The sequence below is a fragment of the Sphaeramia orbicularis genome, chromosome 9, assembly GCF_902148855.1.
Source record: "Sphaeramia orbicularis chromosome 9, fSphaOr1.1, whole genome shotgun sequence".
Classification (NCBI taxonomy): domain Eukaryota; kingdom Metazoa; phylum Chordata; class Actinopteri; order Kurtiformes; family Apogonidae; genus Sphaeramia; species Sphaeramia orbicularis.
In genome coordinates this window covers 23,963,103-23,987,999 of record NC_043965.1, presented here as the reverse complement: position 1 = coordinate 23,987,999, position 24,897 = coordinate 23,963,103, and the positions used below count along the sequence as shown (strand labels likewise).

At 37.7% G+C, this 24,897-nt stretch overlaps 1 protein-coding gene across 6 annotated transcripts in view; it reads right to left on the bottom strand.

The window, feature by feature from the left end:
* pdlim5a (PDZ and LIM domain 5a) overlaps positions 1-24,897 on the bottom strand; it is a 73,208-nt gene that overhangs the window by 6,000 nt on the left and 42,311 nt on the right. For 2 of the 6 annotated variants that reach the window (XM_030144042.1, XM_030144041.1), the window contains exons 4-11: positions 20,203-20,242; positions 19,164-19,591; positions 16,189-16,209; positions 16,041-16,058; positions 15,467-15,639; positions 15,189-15,225; positions 4,262-4,344; positions 292-487 (exon numbers count right to left, since the gene is read on the bottom strand). In XM_030144042.1, the coding sequence (XP_029999902.1) occupies positions 292-487; positions 4,262-4,344; positions 15,189-15,225; positions 15,467-15,639; positions 16,041-16,058; positions 16,189-16,209; positions 19,164-19,591; positions 20,203-20,242 (996 nt within the window). Of the gene's footprint in view, positions 1-291; positions 488-4,261; positions 4,345-15,188; positions 15,226-15,466; positions 15,640-16,040; positions 16,059-16,188; positions 16,210-17,226; positions 17,253-19,163; positions 19,592-20,202; positions 20,243-24,897 lie in introns of all 6 variants that reach the window. The other 4 variants (XM_030144045.1, XM_030144043.1, XM_030144046.1 and 1 more) reach the window with 4 other exon arrangements.

Here is a 24,897-nt window from a genome sequence, read left to right as displayed (position 1 = left end):
CTACAGTATGATTTACTGCAAGTGCAACTTAATTCTCCTTGGTCTTATCTAAACTACAGTCACATCACTGTAGCTCTAATGTTTCATACAAAGATAATTTACTTGTGATGTTTCCAAGTTAATTAATTTAAGTGCAGAACTGAGCGCACTGAATAATTGAGGATAAGACATGCTTTCCTCCCTCAGTTGTTAATTTAAGGACAGATGGATGTGTGTTCAGCTGAGTGAAGGACTCTAGTAGCATTCTAGAGTTAATAAACTGGTTTATTCGCCACCTTAGTCTTCACTTACCTGATGACCATGTTGCAGTGGGCGCACATGGGCGTGCGAGTCCCAGCAGGGATATGTTCTGCCATCTGAACCAGGGTGTCCTCGTCTTTAGGGTGGGGCTGAGGTACAGGTCGTGTTGGGACAGGACCTCTTGGGACACTGCCGTTCCCCTTCATACCAAACGATGGGGTGATCAAACCAGTCTGTCGACCACAACCTGTAGGACATGGATGAGAAATAAAAGGCTTTATGGATCAAAACGAAAAAAAGTGAGCATCTCAAAAAGTGAGCACTCCTAAAATTATGTCTGTATGTGTTTCTTTTTTCTCCCAGGTGTGTAAGTTATTTGACCTCTACCCTCTGTGTCTATACACCCAGCAGGAGTCCTAGCAGTGCATGCAGCTGGCTGACTGCTGTTGCCACAACCATGGATTCACCACATCAATCTTCAGCAAGTCACAGAATCTTTTGCTCAGGCTTTGACACATTCCTATGGCGTATGTGCATGCATACGCATGACCAAACATACAGACATAGACCACCATGGCATTCCCTCCGCTAAAACCCAGACACCTGGCTAAACATGGAGTTTGGCCTTTGATCTACACTCTCAGGCTGGAGATGTGTTTGTATGTGTATGAGTGGTGAGGTTAGGGCTACTTTTGGAACCTGGCTTACCATTACATGTTGTGTTTGTGTCCCTGTGTTTTTTTCAATAGGACACATGGCCAGGCGCACACATTCATTAATATATTAATGACAAAAAAACATGTATTTCTAAGCCTAATCAGAGGATAAACACTAAATATATATATATATATATATATATATATATATATATATATATATATATATGTGTGTGTGTGTGTGTGTGTGTGTGTGTGTGTGTTTTCTCACCTAAAGATAAGCCAAAATTACATTAAGCAAATTTTCTTGTAAAAACAACTGCAGTAGAAACATATGGAAAAATACAATTTTAGCTTTAGCTATAATGTAAATATATTTGTATAAAGCAGGCAGCTGTGACAGTTTTAACCCATGAAGATCCAAACAGCCACTGGCAACTCAAATCAACTACTGATGTAAAATGTTTAATATATGTTAATCCACTAGTCTTATCAATACATGTACACAACTGGTGTAAAATGCAGTTTGTCGTCTTTTCATGGTCATCAGATATGACCCATTTGGACGTTCAGAGGCTCTGTAGTGAACTTGGAAACACCGTCATCTTCTACAACATTGACTCACCAGTAAAACCCATGGAGCTGGATCAAAGACAATGGATGGGGACGCTTGTTTTCAAGTTCAGTTAATGATATTTTTACAGGAAAAGACACTTTTTCTTAAGTTTTCTCTGTTTTTGATGTAAAAACCCTCAAATGTTATATCAGAGTGATGATTAAAGTACATGATCTGTAAATGTAATATAGGAAAATACTGGATTTTCACTGAAAAAGTCAAAATACAGCGGATAATATTTTAATGAATGGTGACAAATCACTTAAAGGTTAAACAGAAAGAAAAGTTCATTTGGGAACTGCCACAAAAGTAGCACTGGGTCTTTATGGGTTAAATTAGAAATAAAGTTACTGAACGAATGGCAGAAAATAGGAAATAGATGGAACCATTTGAATGCATTATATTTGCACATTATAACGACGTAAATATTGTTTAATCATGAATATTTTCAACAGATCAGTAAAGAAGCCTGGCTTCTGCAACTAAGTTAAGGGTTTGAATTGGGTCAGTGCCTTATTGCAGCTGGAATGCTATACAGCTAGCAGTATATTTTCATGAGCATGAGTCCCCTTGTGGGTGACTACATTTATGATTTTGGGTGAGCTGCAGTTACACCACTGGGAACTGAAAGAGCAGACACTGAGATCTGATGGAGTAGAGAGCTAGGCTATTAACATTCACAAAGGATTAATCTGTTTGCAAATAAACAAACACACAGACCTATGTACGTATATTTATGTCACATATGCACATGATAAACAGAGACAAACACACAGTGCAGGGGCATTATACTGCAGCTCTGTGGCTTGCCTTTAAAATTTTATTCATAACTCCCATCAGGTTCCCTTAGTAAATATTATCTTTCTTACAGCGTGTGTGACTGAACAAGGCGCCATAGGCAGAGCAGGGCCTTCTCACCTGCTTAATGGGCTTCCACAGAGGAAAAAGACGAGAAAAGAAAAAGAAATTCTGCAATGACCTATTTCACAACATATGTCACGCTTCAACCATGGAAAATAAGCCTCTTTCCCCTTACTAACTGGCTGCAACAACATTCAATCCAACAGCAGTAAATCAGTTTTACACTTCGCCTGCATTTGAAACTAAACTCTTTTTTGGGATGAAAAAATACCCCCTTCATAACTGGGGGGAATATATTAATCAACCATAAACATACCTAAAAGAAGATGGAGTTCTTTTCCTAAATGAGCATTTATTTTTAGAAATCTTTTCGGGGAAAGTCTTCATTTTGGGTATTCATGCATGCATTCCCCGTGACTTATGTTATGAAAACAGTTCAGGCACCTCAGTGTGATTATACTCTGCCAGTTAATTTAGTGAAAACATACCACAACATGCCTACGGTTAAAGCAACTAACACACACATACAGATATACTTTTGTTGGGTTTGGTATTGCATAACTGTCTCAATTTTGTCACTGATACCCATGTTTTATGTATGTAAATATCAATATCCTCTTGAGACCCAGCAATATGTTTGTGTCCTCTGTAGGGGACAAGAGTTTCACATCTTTACTTAAAAAAATAACACTGTCCACTGCAAAGGACATTCCATAAAAAAAAACCCAAAACTGTTGCATCATACTGTTTCCAATAAATTAGATTATTTAATATAAAAAGCCGAAACTTATACTTTCCTGGGTCTCAAGAGGACATGTAGTTACACGTGTTAAATGTTTCTGTGTGACGTATTCACAAGGGTGTAAATTCGGCTCCAAATAGGTTGATAATGGTGACAGTAGTTGTGGCTTGGTACCACATCTATAAAACATATGATACACTTAAAGGAGTGATATTTAGCTTTTTTTTTTTTTTTTTTTTAAATGGAATCATGCATTTTAAAACATTTCCCTGTGGTCTACATAAACTGTAAATGCTATGCTCGGGTCTGAATTCTTCATTAATTGAACTCCACAGGTCCATCTTCAACCCTATTTCTGAGTAATGACACCAGAAAGGTTGTTTTGAGCGCTGGCCTTTTAAATACAAATGAGCCACTTCACGCCCTACTGCCTCCAGGTTGTTGGCTGTGCTGCTCTGTCCCGTTCAACCAACAACTGAACATTTTAGGTAATCAGCTCGAAGTTTGGACATATTTTCAATATGGACTACAACCGCTGCTGCTGACAGACAATTATGGCATACTCTGAGAAATGTACATTGGAATATTGTAAAGAGGAGTTGATAATATTATTTATCTTGTTGTTGTTGTGTTTTTGTTGCTGCGTTTTGTTTTGTTTTTTCTCTTTTTTGGGTTTAATAGGTTTATTGTACAATTTGTTTTTTTTTGGTATTGTGTCTGTGTGGTTCCTTATGTCTAAATACATGTTTATGTAAATATATAACTTAAAATAATAAAACAAATGAATAAAAAAAGAAGGAAATGTTCGTCGGAGGTCTTGACCTTATATGTGCAAATGTCGTGACATAACACGTTATAGACATAACAAATTAAGCAGGAATTTCAATGGGTTGTAGAAATCCACTCGATTTTTGCCAAAATGAATATAAAGATAGCTTTGCAGCACCTGGAGGGTTCAAATTGAAACTTTTTGAACTATTCGGGTCCAAATACACAAATACGTGTACCGAAGACTAATGAAAGTAACAAACTTTAAATGAAAATGACAGCTAATAGTCTCTCATATTCATTTTAGATGTACAGTTTTGTGGAAAAAAATGTGAAAATATGTACACAAACACACTCATATGGACTGACAATGCTTACCCTGGGTTGTGGCAGGACCTTTGACCATGGTTTTGACGACTGCAGACTCATGGGTGTTGAGTCCTGGCTCTTCCCCGTCCTCGCTGTGTAGGAAAACACCATGAAACACCAATAAATATAGTTCACAATAACCCCCATTTAATTAAAAATACAACAAATTGTTTATATAATTGTTGATATAAGGTCCTTTCTCATAACAACAGAATGTGCCGTGTCCTTTGCTGTGTGTAAACCATTCCTAAAGTCACTGCTCTCATGACCTGGAGTCTTCATGTAGAACTCGCTGTATTCATTACCAAGAGAAGAGAATAAAGGGGAAAAAACGTCACCATCCTAATTTTTCAAGTTCCTGTCAAAATACAGCGAGACAGATTCCAGACCACCTACCTGCTGACAGAGCTGAGACAAATACAGTACCAACCAAAACATTGCACATAGTTGCAGCCAAAGCAGTACAGTGCTCAACTTCACGGTGCACTTCCTACTTGTGAGTATAGTACACACAAAAATGTTGCCTATGCGCCACTTTTTACGGCAGAACAGAGTCCAGGCCACCCTCCTAATGACGGATAGGAGACGAGCAGGTTTGCAGAACACTAACAGTACAGCACAGCCATTCAAAGCCAGTGCCAGAATACCAATTTAAATGAGTCAATAGAGAGAAACCGACAACAGCAGAGTGAAATATAACATGGTGTAATGAACAAACGTGCCCATTCCAGATGTCCTGCAGACAGATGCCAGACAACCAGGGCTAATGATAGAGGGAAAACATCTATCATGCTACAGTAGAGCTTGACCACAAACATTTCAGCTGATTTATTAAATTGTTTGTGTGTTTTTCTGACAAATGTGTATAAAGGTAAACACTGGTGCCACTACCTTTTATGTTTTACATCTCTCCTATAAATGTGAATGAACAACACGTAGGTTCAGACACATAATTGAGGTTATTAAGTCCCTATGGTAACGTTAGCAGCCAATTTATATTGATATTTCATAAATTTTACATTTGGGTCAAAGGCTGAGCACATTTAAGAGAGTCTGCACTAAAATTTAGCGTTCATCACACATAACGATGCCATAAAACTATTCCAAATGACGAAATGAGAAAAATTACTTCATGGGAATGGAGTATTTTTTTTAGCACTAACACCAAATATATTGCAGGGTTTCAGATTTATAATCAGCAAACAGTGCTGCAGCACAGGGTGACACACTGTGTCTTTAAAAAATGTAAACATATAATATTTAGGGCATTGTTTTGAGTACTCGTCCAAGGTTTAAGGAGCCAAACATTTTTTCTGAGAACAGCATATTCTTTTTGAGGGTCACACATTCTCTCGCACGTCAAAATGTTCAAAGTTTATCACAGGACAAAACGTGTTGCAGAGAAGGACTTTTTCTGTACTTTGTAAAACACTTTTTCATCAAACCAAACACACTCTTAACGGGGAAAACATTTTCACTGCCCATTTGGAAGGCAATTTCATTTTCTGTTCATTCTTTCAGTGTTATTTTATACAAATACAAATTATTTTAACTGGCTTGCAAAAGAAACAATGTGAAATGCCTATTTAACTTCCTGTTTTTCAGACGTCCATGTTGTAGACAGACACTGGAGACCCATCCAGCTACCATGGAAGGGTGAAAAAAGTCTCTGCTCTTCAATCAAATGTGGCTCCAGGGCTTCAACCTCTCCACTGCCTTTTTCTAATGTGATATTCAATGAATAACCTCTCTATTAGTACCGCTGAGTGTGTGTATTTTTAAGTATGTGTGCATTCACCAGCGCCAGCTGAAGAACATGGGTGGGCCAACAATCACTCCCTAGATGTATTACACCCATAATGCATGGCTTTAGCCCATGCCAACAGTTGGATCACTGCTGTCTTCCCCTTGTGCCTCGTTGTTAGGAGACTCATGGGAGACAAGTGTTATGGCAACTGCCGTCATAGTTACTTTGAGTTGTGCCTGTATGTTTTGTGTAGTGGGAAAGAAAGAAAGACAGAAAGAAAGACAGAAAGAAAGAAAGAAAGAAAGAAAGAAAGAAAGAAAGAAAGAAAGAAAGAAAGAAAGAAAGAAAGAAAGAAAGAAAGAAAGAAAGAAAGAAAGAAAGAGAGGGGGAGAAAATGACAGATCAAAGAAAAACAAAGAAAGAATATCACAGTTGTGTGTAAATTGGCTTCACTGTAGACGATGCTTTGTATTTCAGCGGTGTCCTTCAGCTGTGACTTTCCTTTACAAACATAAGACACAAAATGATCTGCATTTACCACCACAGGAGGAGAGGAGAGGAGAGGAGAGGAAAGGAGAGGAGAGGAGAGGAGAGGAGAGGAGAAACGAGGAGAAACGAGGAGAAACGAGGAGAGGAGAAACAAGGAGAGGAGAGGAGAAACGAGGAGAGGAGAGGTGTTTGGTTTACCTAAAGACATAGACAGCATTGACTGGAGAGGAAAATAACGAGTCTCCCACTTTTGTGACTGACTGATGCCACGACACCCTTTGACATGAGAAAAAAGATACAATAAGCAAAGATAATTATAAAAAAAAAAAGTTAATTCATAGAAAATGTGTCAGTTGTTAATTTCAGACACAGACTTGCACTCTGATAGAAGGTGAATGTCACTGGATAAATGGTTACAAAGGTCTGTGATTTATATCCACTGTTGAACACAAAAACACACAGGCTCAGTGAAGTGACAAGGATTGTGATAAATGCACCCAGAGGACTGTTGTGTTAGCATCGATTCCAGCTAATCAGTATAGCCGGTGCAGGTCTAATCTAAGAACTCTCTATAGGAAAAAGACTGTCAGACTGCACAACATCTCTGTTTATACTCATTATCATTTAATACACCATATGTCTGACAGGATGATGCAGTACATAAGGGGCATTTAGCATCAATTCATCAATATTACATAAAGTGAAGTTGTAACCTGAGAGTTTTAAGAGTTCATTGAGAAATAAAAAGAAAAAAATGACTTGGAATTGAAATGTACGATAAGCAGGTTGGGTTATGTGTAAGTAAGGAAAGTGGTTAAATTAAGTAAATAGCATAAGTAATTCACTGAAGTAAATTCAATATATACTCTTAAGTGATGCTGAAAGAAGTTCTTCAGCTACAATGGAGACCAGAAAACACCTCAAACTAATTATCCTACTTCTCTCTCAGATTTAAGGCTATAGCACCATCTATTCACATTACTCGGGCGATGCAACGCTAACAACATTCATTCACATTAGCTCAATCTAATTGGCAAACAACAGGTGACAAGTAAAGCAGGAAATAAGATGCTCCCCAGTCCTTCATTCATTAGAGCCAATTACAGCGCAGCTCGTTAATATTCTCCACCAATCAGGGCAATTAAAGGGGGGCTTAATTGTATTGTCTGAGACTGTGATTGGTTGATTAATGGAGAGCCCACTGTTTTGATTCAATAGCAGCCGGTTAGAGCACTGACCATCTGGACGTATTGGGCCGCATACAAACCTTGTTAACTGGTGAGACAATTAAAGAGGTTTGGGAGGAAGAAAGGGACAGGAAACACATTTATTTAGCTTTAATCTGACTTTGTCTTCCCTTTTCTGCTCAATGAAACTTGTTCCTGTACATCGATAATGTAAAACCTTCCTATTTTGTCGTTAGGTATCACTTATCACCGGTTCTGCGTGTCCGTTTGTGTTTCTCATATCTTCAGTAATTCCCAGAAGTCTGTTTTCAGCATTGATTCTGCCTAAAAATAAGACTTGTTTGCTTGTATAAAGTGATACTGGGAAAAAAAAAAAGAGAGAGAGAATTTCATTCCCCCAAATGGTCACGTATGTAAAGTAACCCCTTGTGTACTGTAGCTACAATAAGAACTTGGTTTATGCATCTCATAAACGTGTTGATTTTGTTTGAACACTGAACAAATGGTCCATTAACATAGCTGACTGCTGTCCAGCAGCTCTCTCCACCACACAACAGATGGTCTATAATTCAGCTCTGTGATATTCTTTGGATCAAATTCAATCCTCACACGCTATACTATGCATGCGTGTGCATTCCATACACAAACACACACAATGAAAAAGACATCCATTTATACAGACCCTCACTCTCTTAATCACACACACACACACACACCACACACACTTTTCATACTTCACAGTTTAAATGTGTGCAGTTGCGTCCACTAACCAATGACTGATCTCTGTGAGATGCTGCCAAGTTGTTTCTCGGTGACCACAGAATGTCATAGTTGGTATGAGCTGTCTCCACAGAGACATATGGGCTGTGTCTTTTGGTGTTGGCATGGTATGGACAAACTTGGCTTTTGCTATTCCGTGAATGGCATGTTCAATGAACTCAAGGGCCTTGTCTAGACCATGTGTCAAAAATACTTCAAAACACTTTTTTTTTAAAAATTAATCATATTAGAGGAATTGATAAAATGGTGAAATGACTCTTATACAGTCCAGGTTTAGTGTGGAACGAATATTTAAAGGTATAGTGTCAACCCCACAAACGCAATAACTCCCCATAAATGTAATAAAAATTTGCAGCTTTTAAGGTAATAATCCCACAAATGTAATAATTCTACCAAAAACATATTAACAGGTGCCTATCACAAATGAAATACCTCATTTACCACAAGCGTAATAATTATTACTTTTGTGCGAATTTATTACGTTTGTGGGATGGTAAAAATCTTCAGTTTCCAAAACTGTAATAACTTCCCACAAATGTAATAAATGAGTACATCACATACATTTAAATAATGCATGCATGAATATTCATTCATCTTTCTTTTTATTCCCATTTATTCTTGTCCTTTGGGTACTTGCTTTTTTAAAATGATCAAATGTTGCAGTTACACCACATGGTACTAATTCCAGATAAATAGATGTTTAACTATAAATACAAGTGGAGGAATGAAACAGAATGGGCAAAAGTGTTATAAAGGTTTTATTATAAAAGCTTCACTATGAACTGGGTATTATTTATTCTCATTAAGTATAATAGAAGCCGTTTGAACTATGTAAATAAAATGTCTGGATACGATTGTGATGACGTTTGTGGCTGGCGACTGTTATTACATTTGTGGGAGTTATTACGTTTGTGGAGTTAGAAATTGAAGGATCTCAATGCAGAAATTGAATATAATAGTAGGATTATGTTTTTATTAACATATAATCTCCGGTTTACTACCTTATGAGGCTTATATATCTGCACAAAGTCTGCCATGTTTCTACAGTAGCTCAGAACATACCATCTAATGTACATAGTACCTACTCTGAGCTCAAAAGCTCAGAAACAACAAACTTAACACTGGATTTAGGAGGTCATTTCTCATACTCAATCAATTCATTCTTATCTCAATTTGAGTGGCCACTGTAGGGGAGGGTGAGGCGAGGGGTATTCAGTTGGCTGTTGTTTTGATGCAAGATACCATACTGAGAAAAAACAAACAAACAAACACAGCCTGAAATATTAAAATATACAGTGCTATGAAATGTTTTTCTAGCGTGCTTGTTGTTTTGTTAGCACCATTGTGGACTGTGTTGTTAGGTGCTATTATTGTGATGTCGCATGCATTATTTAACACCAGTATACACTGAACAAGCCTCAGATAAATATAACACACTGATATTGTTAGCCAGTCATGTATATTTATCATTTAATTGTACATGTTTAACAGTTTGTGCAGGTCAACCCCATCTACCTCTTATTCTTGGGCAGGTGCAGCTCACTGAAGCTACGCTGCTTTTTCTTCTTTCTCAAGCGCAGCGGTGGAGCTTGAGTGATTGGGGTGATCAGGAGGGCATCCAGTAAGGATTGAGAGGCAGTCTTGACAGGAGGAAAATGATTGCTCTGACAAGTAGTGCTGATCAGAGAAGGCACAGGTAGGAAAATCAAGAGGATCAAGATGTGAGTTTTAGAAGTTAAAGGGAAAAAAAAATCACGATGATTTGATCAGGACTGGGTTTAAAGCTGACATTTTCCTTGCGTGCTCCTTTTTACCTGGCATGCACTGCAATAGCAGCTTCAGCATGTGTGTTTTTTGAGAGCTGTTTGGGGGCACTGGGGGTGAGGGGAGGGGGGCAAGGAGCCGCTCTGGGCAGGAATTCTAGAGGATTTGACAGGAGCTCTTTCCTATTCATAAAAATATTCAGTCATAGAGATAGTGAGACACCCAGAAGATTATTTTTTATGCATCTGCACTAAATATTTTTCAGTTAATAGTGAGACTAATATTTTATTGCAATAGTGCTGTGAAAATCATTAAAATCTTGTACCTGACGGGTTTGGTAGTAAGTACATGATGATGTGCTGATACCTGAGATATGGAGGTATCGACTTGGAAACTAAGAGGACAGAGAAAGGACAGACAACAAAGTTTGAAAAGAAAGTTAAAGCAATTTATGGACCTGTCATAGAAAAATTGCTAAATTTGTAAAAAATCTATTTCAATTATTGTTCAGCACCTGTTTAACAGTGAAACGTCACACTGTGCTGCTGCCTCCGACGTCACACACTCAAAAGTCAGAGTGTGTAATTTGTGGTCGTCTTCATCATGCCCATTCACAGACATACTGGACTCAAATTTCTCTGAATTTGCATTGCCATCTAGTGGTGTTATAGGGGAACTGCTAGTGTCAAGTAAAAAAAAAAAAAAAAAAAAAAAAAAAAGATTATAATTACACTGGTCAACAACAAATTTATTATTTAAGTTTTTTGAGCCGATTTAGGATAATTTTGGTGTGCTGAATCCAAAAATCACATTAATTTTGCTCAATCAGGTCAACTTTCTGAACTATGCTACATACTGGCTTTTTAACATTTTTGCTTATATTTATGGGCATTTTCACATCATATGATCCAAAATTCTTTCATATTTCTTGCAATAAACAAGTTCTGAAGATTTTACTTTTGCCAATTTATGATTAATGTTTTTTTTTAATATTACAGGTGAATGAAATGGCTTTGACTAGAAGATCTTGCAAAAATAAGCCTGACGTATTCTGCTACATCTGCGGTGAATACACCATTGTACCTAACAGGAATCAAGTCACAAGTTTCATAAAGTGTACTTACCAGTCTTATTTTGGTATTAACCTTGGTGACCAAGATAAAGTTTGGGCACAGATTGTGAGAAGATCAAATTTTTCAAAATCAAATTAGCAAAAAAAACCTGACCTGATTGAGAAAAACAGATGTCATTTTTGGATTTAGCAGTGCAAAACGGTCCTAATTCAGTTGAAAAAACCTAGACAACTTGCAAAAAATATTTTTTTGTAACCCAGTATTATTAATATTGTCATAACTCTTTATGCCTGTAAGACTGTAGAGCTTAATGTACCTTTTATCTGAAGTAGATCTCAGGATGGGGATTGAATAAGCTGATGCTCCAGGTGGAATACCCTTAACGCTATCACATGAAGAGTATAATTGTACTGTTTGTCCAGGTAAAACACTACAAACAGGCAAGCAGGATGCTGGAGTCTGGGTACAAACTGGTCTTGACTCATGAAGAGATTGGGGCATGTTAACAGACAAACATCCTGAACTATAATCTGGGTTTACATCTGAAACTTTACAATGTGATGATGAAACTGGCCTCAGGGCTGAGTCCGAATATGTTAAAGGTACCAACATCGGAGCTAATGAATAGTTCATATTAGACAAATAAGTAGGACTTATTTTACAAAACATATCATATGAACTTATCGGCATAGCAACAAGGTGAAATTGCATTGGAGATGGTGTATTGTTCTCGGAAATTAAGGGAAAATTGGGGTTTGTGGCGTCCTTGTCTGGCCACTGCTGATTGGCTGATGAGCTGACTGTCTGTCGCTGCAGTTGGTCAATGACAGCAGGAGGAGGTGTGTCTTCTGCACCATTCAGGCCATTGACGGCTGTACATGAGACGCCTACATGTCTGGATGAGTGATCAGCTGTAGATCTCACACTGGCAGGTAACAGTTAGCAGAGCATAATTTTACTTGGTATAAGGAGAGGAGACAGTATGGAAAAGATCAGCAAATGCATTGAGATCAGATTTGTGCAAAAGCTTGCAAAACTCCTGTGTATCAAATAAAAATCAGTGTTATAAAATTATTTCTCACAGCATTTCCGATGACTACCCCTTATCATTTTGTGCGCAGCGGACTACAAGTGAGCCGTTAGATTCTGCAGTTAAATGGGAGAGTTTTCATGTGACTGTGGTTGATGTTAAAGTAGTAACTGTGTTGAGGGAGAAGCTGAAGCAGTGGACAAACAGTTGTAGGTGATAACGTATACCTGACCTCTTCTTTGTTCTCAGATTCAGAAGAGGAAATAGTACAAGAACTAAGAAAAAGGAGGAAGAAGAGGGACACCAGAGACAGAGAAGAAAGGAAACAAGAAAAATATGCTTTATTAACTATGCTAAATAATAACTATATACTTTCTCAAACTCAAAACAGAAAAAGAATCTCAGCTACTAATTTCCCAACAGTTCTAAAAGTGCAACATTATTATGATTTTATAGTAAAAGTTAGCACAATCTGCAGACAGTAAACAAAGCGATAAATAATTATGAAGGCACTAGAGAAATATTTTACATAGCATTCTGCTTTACAAGGCATTTATAGCATTTATACAGTGACATTGCACTCTATCAAACCTAAATAACTTCCATCCTTACCATTACCAGCCCTTATACCACTGAAAAAGTCTTAAAGCATCAATCTAGAGTCTGTTACATTCCTGCATCACGGCACATAAACTATGGCTTTATATTGTATATAAATACATGCACTCTCAGATGTCAAGTGTGTTTGAGGATACTCTATTATAAAATACAGGCAGAATCTGTGTCATTGTCAACAGATATAACAGATGTAAACAAGCCATAGCGTACAGTTATACAAGTTTCTGCTTTTGTGTTTCAGAGCAGTTAATAAATACCTTTAATGACAGTCTACAGTCGTTAACATAAAGCGAGTCAATGCATCTTTGGGTTGATCTTTGACAGACAAAGCTGCTATTTTTGGGAAGCCCCTTAACTCCAGTGTACAACAGTGAAACTACTTCAATATTATACTGTTGTGTTGCAGAAAATAACAAGGGTGAAAATAAAGTGTAGCACCTATGTTATTTATTACAGCATGTTTTGCATCAATAGCCAGTATCCAGATGAAGGAAATCTGAATTTTTGCCATGGTCATTCTTTACATGAACACAGGGTGAATTATTTATAACATATTGCTTGAGTAACTCTAAACAGAACAGAACTTCTCATTACAGCAGTGACAGGTTCTGTGTGTTGTATTTATCACAGTCAGGGTAGGCACACTACAAATAAAATATAGTTGTTCTGCAGAAATATATATTCCGACTCCTATGTTGGAATATGTTGTCAAGCACGTTATATTTAATGTCACTTTCATGAAGTCACTTATTATACTTAGAAATATGTATAGTTAGATACTGGATCTAACAAAGTGGACACTGAAAAGAATGTGTGTTTCCCCTAATCTTTACTTTAAGAGTTCAAATCAGTGGGCTTCATATATTTGGAACATTTTATTCTAAGGCTATGCAACCTAGAGAAAACTCTGTACTGGAAAATAATAATGAAAGACAAGTCTAAGTATGCATACACACATGTGCGTGCACATACACACATACACAGATTGACCCCAACAGTTTCTTTGACAGCTCTCATTCTGGTAAACTTCCTCTGACAATACTTCCTCTGTTCCTGTTAGTCTGCAATCTTCAACCCTCATAAGCAGTCAAATTCATAGACATAACCCTATGGCAGTGAAAAGTGTACAGTATACACACTGAGAGACAAACATACACATATTTGTATATATTAACATTGTCTATTGGACATTGAGGGTGCGAGCGGACACTCCGTGGTGCCAGTCTCTCAGCTCGTGGTACTTAGGGCCAACCACCAACCGAGTGGTGTGCGTTTTCACTCTGTCATCCAGGACACGTGAATAAGACAGGAAGACAAGATAAGACAGACAATAAAACAGAGGAGAGGATAGTTTAGGAAATTTTGGAAGGTAATTGCTCTACTTCTGCTGTAATGCACACTGTAAGCCATTCCACACAGAAAGCTTAGTGAGCTGTCACCGCAAACGTAACAGAGGACATTCTGATATGATGAAATGGGCAGTATTGCTGTCATCATCCGAAAAGAAAATGACAGAAATCAATACATACACAGAAAGGAAATGGGCAGCAAAGAATACATCATTTCCTGTGATGAAATGGTTTTCTTTATGTCAAAGTGTCCATGAACTATAGACGCATTGACTAAAAAGATGATTTAATCAGAAAGCCACACACCAACACCACCAAGCCAGGGGAAATGCCTGCATGTTAAAGCACATGATCTGAGATGTAGTTATAGACTATGGTGCCACAGACCACCAAGACAAATGGATTACCTGTACTGAGAACAAAACAACAATCCACCCAACAACATGCAGCACTGCAATAGTACAACATCCACAACCAAATGCACACACATCAACAAAGTGTACATAAATCATCACATATTCCATAACTACACAATAACTCAAACACAGAGCAGCTGCTGCAGGCTGGTGTTTCAACCCAACCTTTTATAATGTGAGTAGAGAAAAAAATGTAATGTAGAGTTAGTTTTTTGAAGTTTTCAGATTTAAGCAGGGTCATAAAGTAGAGCACACAAAGGTCTGGCTTTTGCCTGTTTGGCAGACAGGAAGAACCCATATAGCACTGATCAGTTCCTCCTTATCTAAGCCATAAAAACCAGATGTGTGCTGCGGTGAATTGGAGATTTTTCTGCTCTATAAATGCACTCTACTTGAGCTGGAATGATTAGAAGCGTATGATGACGTGTTTAGTTTCATCAGAAATGTGATGTTAAGTGAGGATTAACATGGCCATGCACTTACTTTGTCTTCTTGGCTGCATCAGCATCCTCTTGTGGAGCTGGAGAACAAACAAGAACAATAACAGAGACATTAACGCACATTTTTAAGGTTAAATAATGCAGGACTAAATGTTGATGGAGATGTAAATTGAAACAGCATGTGACATATTTGTGTGTGCCTATGTTTAGAGGATGTGTGTTTTCATTCATTCACAGTAAAACCAGCTTGTGTAATGAATCTGCAGAGACTGTGACACTTCCTTCGATGGTTGTTGATCTATCTGTCAGGAGCTCACTTACCATTCTCAGTGCCAGTGATCTGAGCCAGAATCCTAAAGGATCTAGACTGGGTAGTCCCAGTCCGTGGGCGCCAGTCCTCTGTGTCCTCCATTATACGCTTTCTACTGGCATCAGCATGAGTGGGCACATGGTAAAAATGGATGTCTGTCTCCACAACGTGTTTCCTAGGAGCTCTGAAGAAGGGCACAGTAACAGGAGAAGAATATCAGCATATATTTATCAGAGACTCACTGTCATGTTGAGACAGAAACAAGGATTTATATCATTTACTCTGTCCTCTTTAAAGGTTTCACAGGCCCCTTGAAGCAAATCTGCAAAATTGTTTGAAAATCATCTTGCGCTTAAAAATTCCAGTTATTACTTTATAAAACAGTGTTAAATTTAGCATGGATGGATAATCAATGTATATTAACTGAATTAGAAGGATGGGGTTAGAATGGGAAGCAGATTGAATTATTCTACAAGTAAAGAGTGTAATGACTGATGCCACAAATGTATTAGATGAGCTGAAGACACTATGTGACTCTATATTAGTTAAATGGATCTGTTGTCTAAGTTTAAGTCAGGCTAATACCTTGGTGCCTGGGGTTTTCTTCAAAACCACAAATGAAGAACAATAAGAGAAAAGAAAACAGAAATAGACTAAACAAGGGCAGGAGAAATTCACCAGCACTATACACAGTGTACTCAGTTTAGAGATAAAGTTTTGCAAAATGACTTACTTCAAAATATTTTGAGGTCCACTACAAGAGCAGAGAGGTACGTAGAAGGATAGAAACAACAGAAAAGAATTAAAAGAGTTATTCAGTAATTTAAGGAAATGTTAAAGGAGGAACAAGACATGCACTGATGGAACACAACCTCTGCTTCATGCAAAAACATCAGTAAAATATGAGGTATTTGTTCACATTGATATGTAGAATGCGATCTTAAAAAACAAATCAATTCTTCTCTCAACCACATGGTGGTGCTATTGGATTTGTATGTTTTTTTATGACTCTCATTCTGAATTAAGGATATTTAAATGCTAATAATTTTAAATCTAAATTCTTATTCCAATTATGCGTCTTTTGTTGATCCATTGTTCTGACTGTGTGTGCAGCTGAATGAGGTTCTATTGCCATTGTGTTTTTTTTTGAACGCATGAACAATACCACAAAGTGCATGTGCAATTCTCCCTTAAGGCGCTGACAAGCCCGATACTAATTGGCTGACAGTAAATCAGCCCTCAGGTCGAATACACACACATAACACACACAGAGCTATTGAAGGCTTTTCAGGCACTGCTGTCAATAAATCACCTATAAATACACACATGAACCGACACACTCACCTAGCACACTGAATAGACTGATTTATGAGTGGCTCTCAACACATTCTTGTCACAGCTGCAGCTATGCGGGTGTGGGAGTGCTGACAGCTCTATGTGAGTCTGGCACACATTCTTTATATGCTGAAGTATCTGACAATATATGCTGTATGCATATACTATACATATTGTGTATATGTGAACTATTTTTGTGCCTTACAATAGGGATAAGTACTATAGGATATTGTATCTCATACAAATATTAATAGCTGATTTAATGTGCTGGTACATAAAGTGCACTGAACAAAAATACCAGCGGTAAACTAGTAAATAAGGACACGTCTGTTACTGTCCAGTAAACACTTCAAACACACAAAGATACAGACAAGGGAAGATCCAAAGGAAAGCAGGCAGAAAAATACAGACATTCTGACAAACTACAGGGACTAACTTTGCGACTGGAGGAGGAGCTGCAGTCTGCAGAGCAGAAGAACAAGAAGAAAGCAGAGAGAAAAGAGAGAAAACACTGACATAGGGTACAGGTCATGGTCAAATTCTGGGGCATATGACAAAATAGTGACAGGTTTCACACAAATCCCCTCTGAAATGAAGTGCACAACACAGCTCATTTAAAGCATGCAGAAACATGCACAAGCTCACATGTCGTCTCTTACTGTATGACTCTTCTGTACGACCCTCAGCAACAGAATTAAATATAGTAAATACGAAATGGATTCAGTGACACTGAAACAGATCACGTAACTTACTGCTAATTTTTACGAGAAAAATTACATGAAAACGTGACTCAGGAATGTGATTCTCAGATACTGAAAACTTCCTGAAATGTGTGGTAAAATGACCTACGTGAAGGTGTAAATAATTTGGACAAATACTGAAAACCAATCTAGATCCTGTTTATTAAGGTGGTGTGTAAATGTCATCTGCGGTACTTGGGGGAGGCTATGTACCCTTCCTGAAGCCCAGCTTGTGTATTTGTACATGCACACATGAGTGCACAGTGTAAGATTATATTGTGCAGATCCCTGGCGTCTGCTGAGTCTCACAGAAGGAGAAACCAATGATCATGTTGTCAGTGTGTTGCACACAAAACAGCACAGAGAGTTTAAACATGACATGAAATGATTAAATTGACAGAGTCACAAAAGGCTCCTTATGTGAAATCAGTCAAAAATAACCATTGTGACCTCTTTGTTTTAAGGCCGTTTTCTGAAATTACCTAATAAAAACGAGACTCTGAAAAAAGTGTGTGTAAGTCTGTCATAACGTGAGTGATAAATCTTCATGGATGCATAGCTGAAACCCTCACTGACTGACTCAGTTGCTACAAGAGCAAAGAGAATGCCATGGAGTCTTAAGTTACCAATGCAGGCTATATATACACTGAGCTTCATCATCGTCGTAAAGCTAAACTCACTATGCCTTTGGAGAAAGTGGAGTTGGTGTTAAACAGAAACAGAGTGAGAAAAGTGACAGTGGGAAGGTAAAAAAGATGGAGGAGGGTGGACAGTAAAGAGGCAGACAATCGAGGACCATAATGAACACTGTTTATGAACATGAATTCATTAATTATTTATGCAAAAATGAAAGCATAATGTATAAAAGAAAAAAGCATATGTTGGGTTCATATGAGGTCATGCTCTCATTATATGAATAGTGGTTTTCTTCATAACTGTTACAAATGTTGGTTCTATTGTTTTTAGATCATTAATTCATCAATCTGTATTTACAAGATTAAAGTATGAACAACTTGAAAACCCATTTAAAGACTAAATGAAGTGTTCTCTTCCACTAGAGCCAAGCTATTGTCTGTCTAGATCATTATTTTCCAGTATGTTCTATTCACTTCTGACCACATCCAGCATGGATAGAGCCAGTACCATGTATACTTCTATAGGAAATGTCTTTTGGTCTTGTTGGAGGAAAGAATTCCATACCTTTCAAGAATTTCAGCATATTGTAATTGAAGTGGTCTGAGAGGAAACAGGACCCCTGCACCTCCTCTTGACTCTGTTTTCAGGCTCATGACACAGGACTATGGCCGATCACAGTCTCAGAAAGGAAGGACATGAAAATGGGTGATTGACGGCTGTGATGACCAATCCCTGTCAAGGTGTTTCTGGCATTACAGAAGCAACATGGAAGCTATGTACTTCTATTTTGGGTTTGTTTTTCCATCACATCTTATATCTTTATATACACTGATGTATAAGGCAGAGGGAGTAAATGCCTTCTGAATGAATTATCAGCAACAGAAAAGCCACGGAGAGTCTTATCTAAGCCTGAAAAGAGCCAAGATGGAGGATGCTGAAGATAATCAAAGTGCCAAGAAATGATTTATTGCACTGGCTTACAGAGACCACCACTCACCCATTAAACTGCAATGGTAAGGCTCCGCCCTGACTCTCCAACAGGCCCCGCCTCTGCCCCATGGCTACCTCGCATGCGTTCTCGTTGGAGTAGAGGTTGATCGGCGTGTTATATACCGAGGGCTGGGGTGGAACGAGCACAGGGGGGGAGGAGGAGGAGGAGGAAGAGGATGGGTAAGAAGCAGGTGGTGGAGGAGGGCTGGTGTAGGAGATGGAGGACGCAGGAGTGAAGGCGGAGGAGGGGGATGGAATGAACGCAGCTATAGGGGACTGCGACGGGGGGTATTCATTCTCTGACCCGCAGCCCCCATAAGGTCTGGGGGCCTTGTTGTAGGGGGCGGTGGTGGGGCTGGAGGTGTGAGGATGAGGATGATTTGGAGGAGGGGGGTGCGTGAGGGCCACTGGCTTTATGATGGTTAATCTGTCGTCCTACAGGCATGAGAGAAAAGCATGCAGATACACACACAAAAACAAATCACACATAATATACTGATGCTTCTTTATGATTTGAACTTACCCTGTCTTTATTTTCAATCAGTGACTCAATATGATCAATATGTTTACTTCATGTGTTATGTCTCTAAACAGGGAAGCATCAGTATATTTCACATTATTCTTAAAAACACAGGTGGATTTCATGCAACTACATTACGTATATGGCCTCATTTCAGAAGGGTGTAATCAGTAAATACAAACAATCACAGCGATTAAAGCATGGCATCCATAGTGTTTTTTAAAGCTGCAATAATGATTCAGTCTCAGATTCAATAAATATTTGAAATGGAAAATTTCATGGATGGATTTTTTTTAAATACAAAAATGGCAGAAACTAAACACTTGAGATCAAATTGAATTCAGTTTTAAGGATAACAATAAAAACAAACAGTTATTTTCATCCAAAACAATATAAAGTATTGAAAAGTATAGGAAAAAATTCCTAAAATTCATTCATTGAGCCTGTTTGCACCTGGAATGCTGCTTTAATTAAATATTTTTATCTTATTTTTTCTGCACTAACAGACAGTGATATATGACTTTACCTTTGGTGCCACAGGAGGGGGTTTAGGGACACTGGGAGCCCTGAAAAACAGCAAAAAAAAATGAATAGAGTGAGAAAAAAGAGATATAATAACACAGCCCACTTCTTTCTAATGCAATATTTCCTTTAAAAAGTGGTTTAATGTGTGTATATTTATTCTTTTTATAGATTTAAGTGCCTGTTAACTAATACCATGTGGGCAAAAAAAAAGTGGAAGTTCCTCCAAAGTCTACTCGCTGATATTTATGGAACCATTCAAAACGGTTAAGACCAAACTGTAAAATTTTCAGATGTTTCTGGCGTTGAAAAACACTGTGGTTATGGTGAATTATGAGTAAACCTGAACTCTCAGCATAGAGACCAACATGGAGAGGTCGCTGTCATCATCTCAGACACAATCCAAATGAGTATTACTGAGTGTGTGAGTCAGACCATGAAACCTGAGGCTACAATCGTTTGGTCCTTTTTTATTTATTTTTTTTATGTATGTGTGCTTGTGCTTTTGAAGCCTGATGCTATTAGTCTCTTATGTATAATTCCCTCTTTGATTACTTCATCTGTCTGCAACTGGAAATTTCTTTTAATTTTAACACTTGAGGGGGAAAAAAGTGAATTATTGCATAGAATAAATGATTGGTGGGTTGGCCATAGATTGACTGAACACGATATGGAGGCAAAAATACACAACTTTACATAAATTAAAGGTTAAACAAACTGTGTAGTAACTGAAGACGTGTGAATGTCAGCAGCCCCACATTCCTTTCAGAGCAGCCCTTCTTGAAACTTCCTCAGGGAGGTTCATGTCCTTCACTTCAGTGCCTTTGGACCGATAGTCTTGTAGTAACTAGAAACACATACAGATACTCAAACTGTGGCCTTTCTTGCTCTGCCTACGGTTCCCCTCGAGCTCTGGTTCACCTGAGTGTATAATAGTGCCATCATGTTCTATTATCCTGACTTTAGGAGGTCTTAGATGATATTAAAAGCAGATGCAAAAGAACAGTGCGCCATTAAATTATTATTCCCCAGAGCTGTAGCAGGAACAGTTCTGGGAAACAGCCGAAATCCTATTTTCCATCATAACTGTGGATTTTGGGTGTAATTATCTAATAGAGAGCTTGGTTACAACGTCCAATGAAGAGAGCAGCAGGAGTTCAAAGAATAAAGGTTTGGAGGGAATTGATGGAAAGATTCATCAATTAAATTCCCCTAGATGCTGTTTGAGACGAGTAATTGAGTTATATGAAAGTCCTTGCACTCCTGCAATCCATCAATCAAACATACATACACACACACACATATATATATACATATATGTATATATATATATATATATATATATATATATATATATACACACACACACATATATATATACATATATGTATATATATATATATATATATATATATATATATATATATATATATATATATATATATATATATATATGTGTATATATATATATATATATATATATATATATATATATATATATATATATATATATAAGGTCAGCTGATCAACTGCTCCTGACTGTACCAAAAACTAAGCACAAGTTCAGGAGTGACCGTGCCTTTGCTGTAGCAGCTCTGAAACTATGGCACGATCTGCCTCTTCATATAAGACAGACGTCCTCTCTGTCTGTTTTTAAATTCCTTCTTAAAACCCATCTTTTCTCCTTGGCTTTTGAAACCATGTGAGATGTCTGAATGTATTATTTTTATTCATTTGTTTTATTTGGTATTGGTTTATTGTTCTTATTTGTTGTTTTTAAATTGTACACCTTTTTATGTTTTTAATCTATTCTTGTATTTTATTCTTTTATTTAGGCTTAATTTATTCTTTTTTTTCCTACAGCTCTATGTCTTTTAATCTATTCTAATATTTTACTCTGTTATTTTGCTTTTTATTTATTTTTCTGTATATCACTTTGGTCCACTGTTGTTGTTTTAAAGTGCTTTACAAATAAAGTTGGATTGGATATAACATTAGGGATGGTTAAAGATAAAAATAGGTCCATGTTCTTTTTTCAACAGTCCAAATACAGAAGGTTTAATGCATCTTTATAGTCTAAGGGATGTGTGAAGTCCATTCCTAATATCATTTGAGACAATAAAACAATAAAAGTAGACATAAACAGCTATAGTATATATACATCTGCCCTGTGGGTTTCCCTGGACACACTATACTGTAAATAGTCCGACTGGTATCCAGTGAGCGCAGCACCTAAATATGTATCCATTCAAAGCTGAGCTAATGGCAGTAATTACTTAAGTTGCGCAACTATATGAGCAACCAATGGCTTGGAAATGTGCAAGGCATTTCACATACGTCACCGTGATCCCCTGTGTGCTGTAGACTTAATTACACCAAGGCTATAAATAAAAACACCAACAAGGTCATGTGGTAAGAGGGAGAAAAATATGACTGCTAACAAATTGTTAGGAACTAGTCTTTTAAATGTAACTCAGGAAGCATCGTTGGAGGTTATTTTAAGCTTCAAAGAACACCTTAATATCTCATGAGTATGTCTTCTGCATTTCATAACCTATGATAAAACCAGAGTGGCATTTCCACTTTGGTTGTGTATCCTAGACTACAATGATCCAAACAGTAGTAACCTAAAAAGACCACCTCAGAAAACTTCCAAAAAATAATTAAAACATGTATATTGCTTCTACAGAAGTCTAATATTACTTAGAGTAGACACACCATTGACACTTTGCCACAGGATTACTTCTCCATAGCTCAAATGTGTGAAGGCCAAAGAGTAAGTAGATGCAATAGAGACATAGTGTCACTTTGACACACACAACATTTCATGTGTCATTTCATGTCTCCTACACACCCAATGGAAGTATTTACTGTGTTCTACGTCTGTATGCATGTTTCCACTCAGTATGCAGACCCACCAAGCACTAACTTGATTCATAGTTTATGAGCAGCAGCTATAGGAGTTTCTGTTCTTTGTGTTTGCAGTTGTAACCGTGCATGTTCCATGTTATCTGTCAGCCTCTACGGGTCTGCATTTCCTTCACTCCACTTCACATTCATGGGAGTTTTAAATTGTATAATACAGCAATTGGTCTGTTCGTGTGAGTCTGTTTCAGAGTTTCCCCAGCAATTCTTCATGATTGAGGCTATTTTGGTTTCGCTTTGATATTCTACCGCATCCGAGTGCAGGCTGTGGTCGGAGTGGTGGCGCTTTAACATATTTCCATATTTCGTTAAGCATCGAAATAATTAAAGAAAATATTTATTGTACTTCTACTAGACATAAAGTACTGGGTTTACTGCATTAGTGTGTGTGTGTAACCATTTCCAACATGTTTGCTCAGTTTACTGGAAATTGTTGTTGTTTAATTTTTTTTTCTTTTTTTGAGATTCAAAGCTTTTTTTCATAACTACGACCTCATGCTTTCATTAGCTTTTCCAATCTGTACTTGCTAAAACACTGCTTTTTCTTATATAGACTATATATAAAATCAACTAAACAACAAGATATCCAACAAAATAAATAACACGACCATATAAGACAACACGATTAATACTGTAAACTGAATAATATTCATCTGTTTATGCACCTGCACATGAGAATTTGTGATTGAATATAAATTGATGCTGAAATGCATGTGATAAGGTGTTCCTGTTGTGTCGATAACAGAAAAATAACTCATTCTCAGCCTTTCTTCATCTGGTGTGTATTATTGTACTGCATGGTGCTGGAGTACAAGTGTTTGACAAAATTGATGATTACCTTTCTTGTACAAATTTTCCCACATGAACTTCATGTGTCATATCTTGTGGGATGTTCCGTCCTTTTCATTTCCTCTCCAAATACCCCTGAGCATGCGGCTGTTCTGTGTTCTCAGTTGTGCATTTGTATTTAATCTCTGAGGTCTATTCTTACTTGGGTGAGATCATTGACCGATGTTTCCACGGCTGTGCCCTGACATGCCATCAACTTCACCAACAAGAACCAAGCCGTTCTGAATCAGTAAGAGGTTGCTCGCCTACGTGCACGTGTTTGTGTGTGTTTTTGACGTGTAAACTGGCGTTGTCAAAGAGGTGATACTGACTGGAATCTGTTAGTTACAGATGCAGACAAGTATACAATAAAGTTATGCATGTATGAAGAAATTTTACAAGTGGAAGTGATCTGTCATACACTGCCTTGGTGTGTGACTTCTAATAAAGTGTATTTTACATTTTCCGTTGTCGGTTTTGCATAGTTTCACAAACACTGAAACTATGAACATGGGCGTAGCCTGAAAATTACAAACACACACATGCTTGCAAATAGCCGTTTCAATATCTGTCTGTCTCATTTAGTGACTGATCTAGTGTGAGCTACACACACATCATTGTGTTTGGACATAAAACAGGTCTTAAATGAAGTGTGCTGCCATTTGGATGACAGAATCGTTAAAGGTAGTGAACTGACAAGGGCCATTTGACATGCACATTCCCCTGCACAAATACACACACACACACACACACACACACACACACACACAGTGGCACATTGTTCAGGGAGCGGTGACAGTGATTTCAGGCATGTAGGGTTGGTCCTCGCACCGTTACTGTGGTAGTGAAATAACAAAGACTGCATAGACCAGTTTATACACTGCACAGCATCTGCACCTGTAAGGACGCTCTGAATACAGACATCGGCCATGTCTATTTGGTTTGA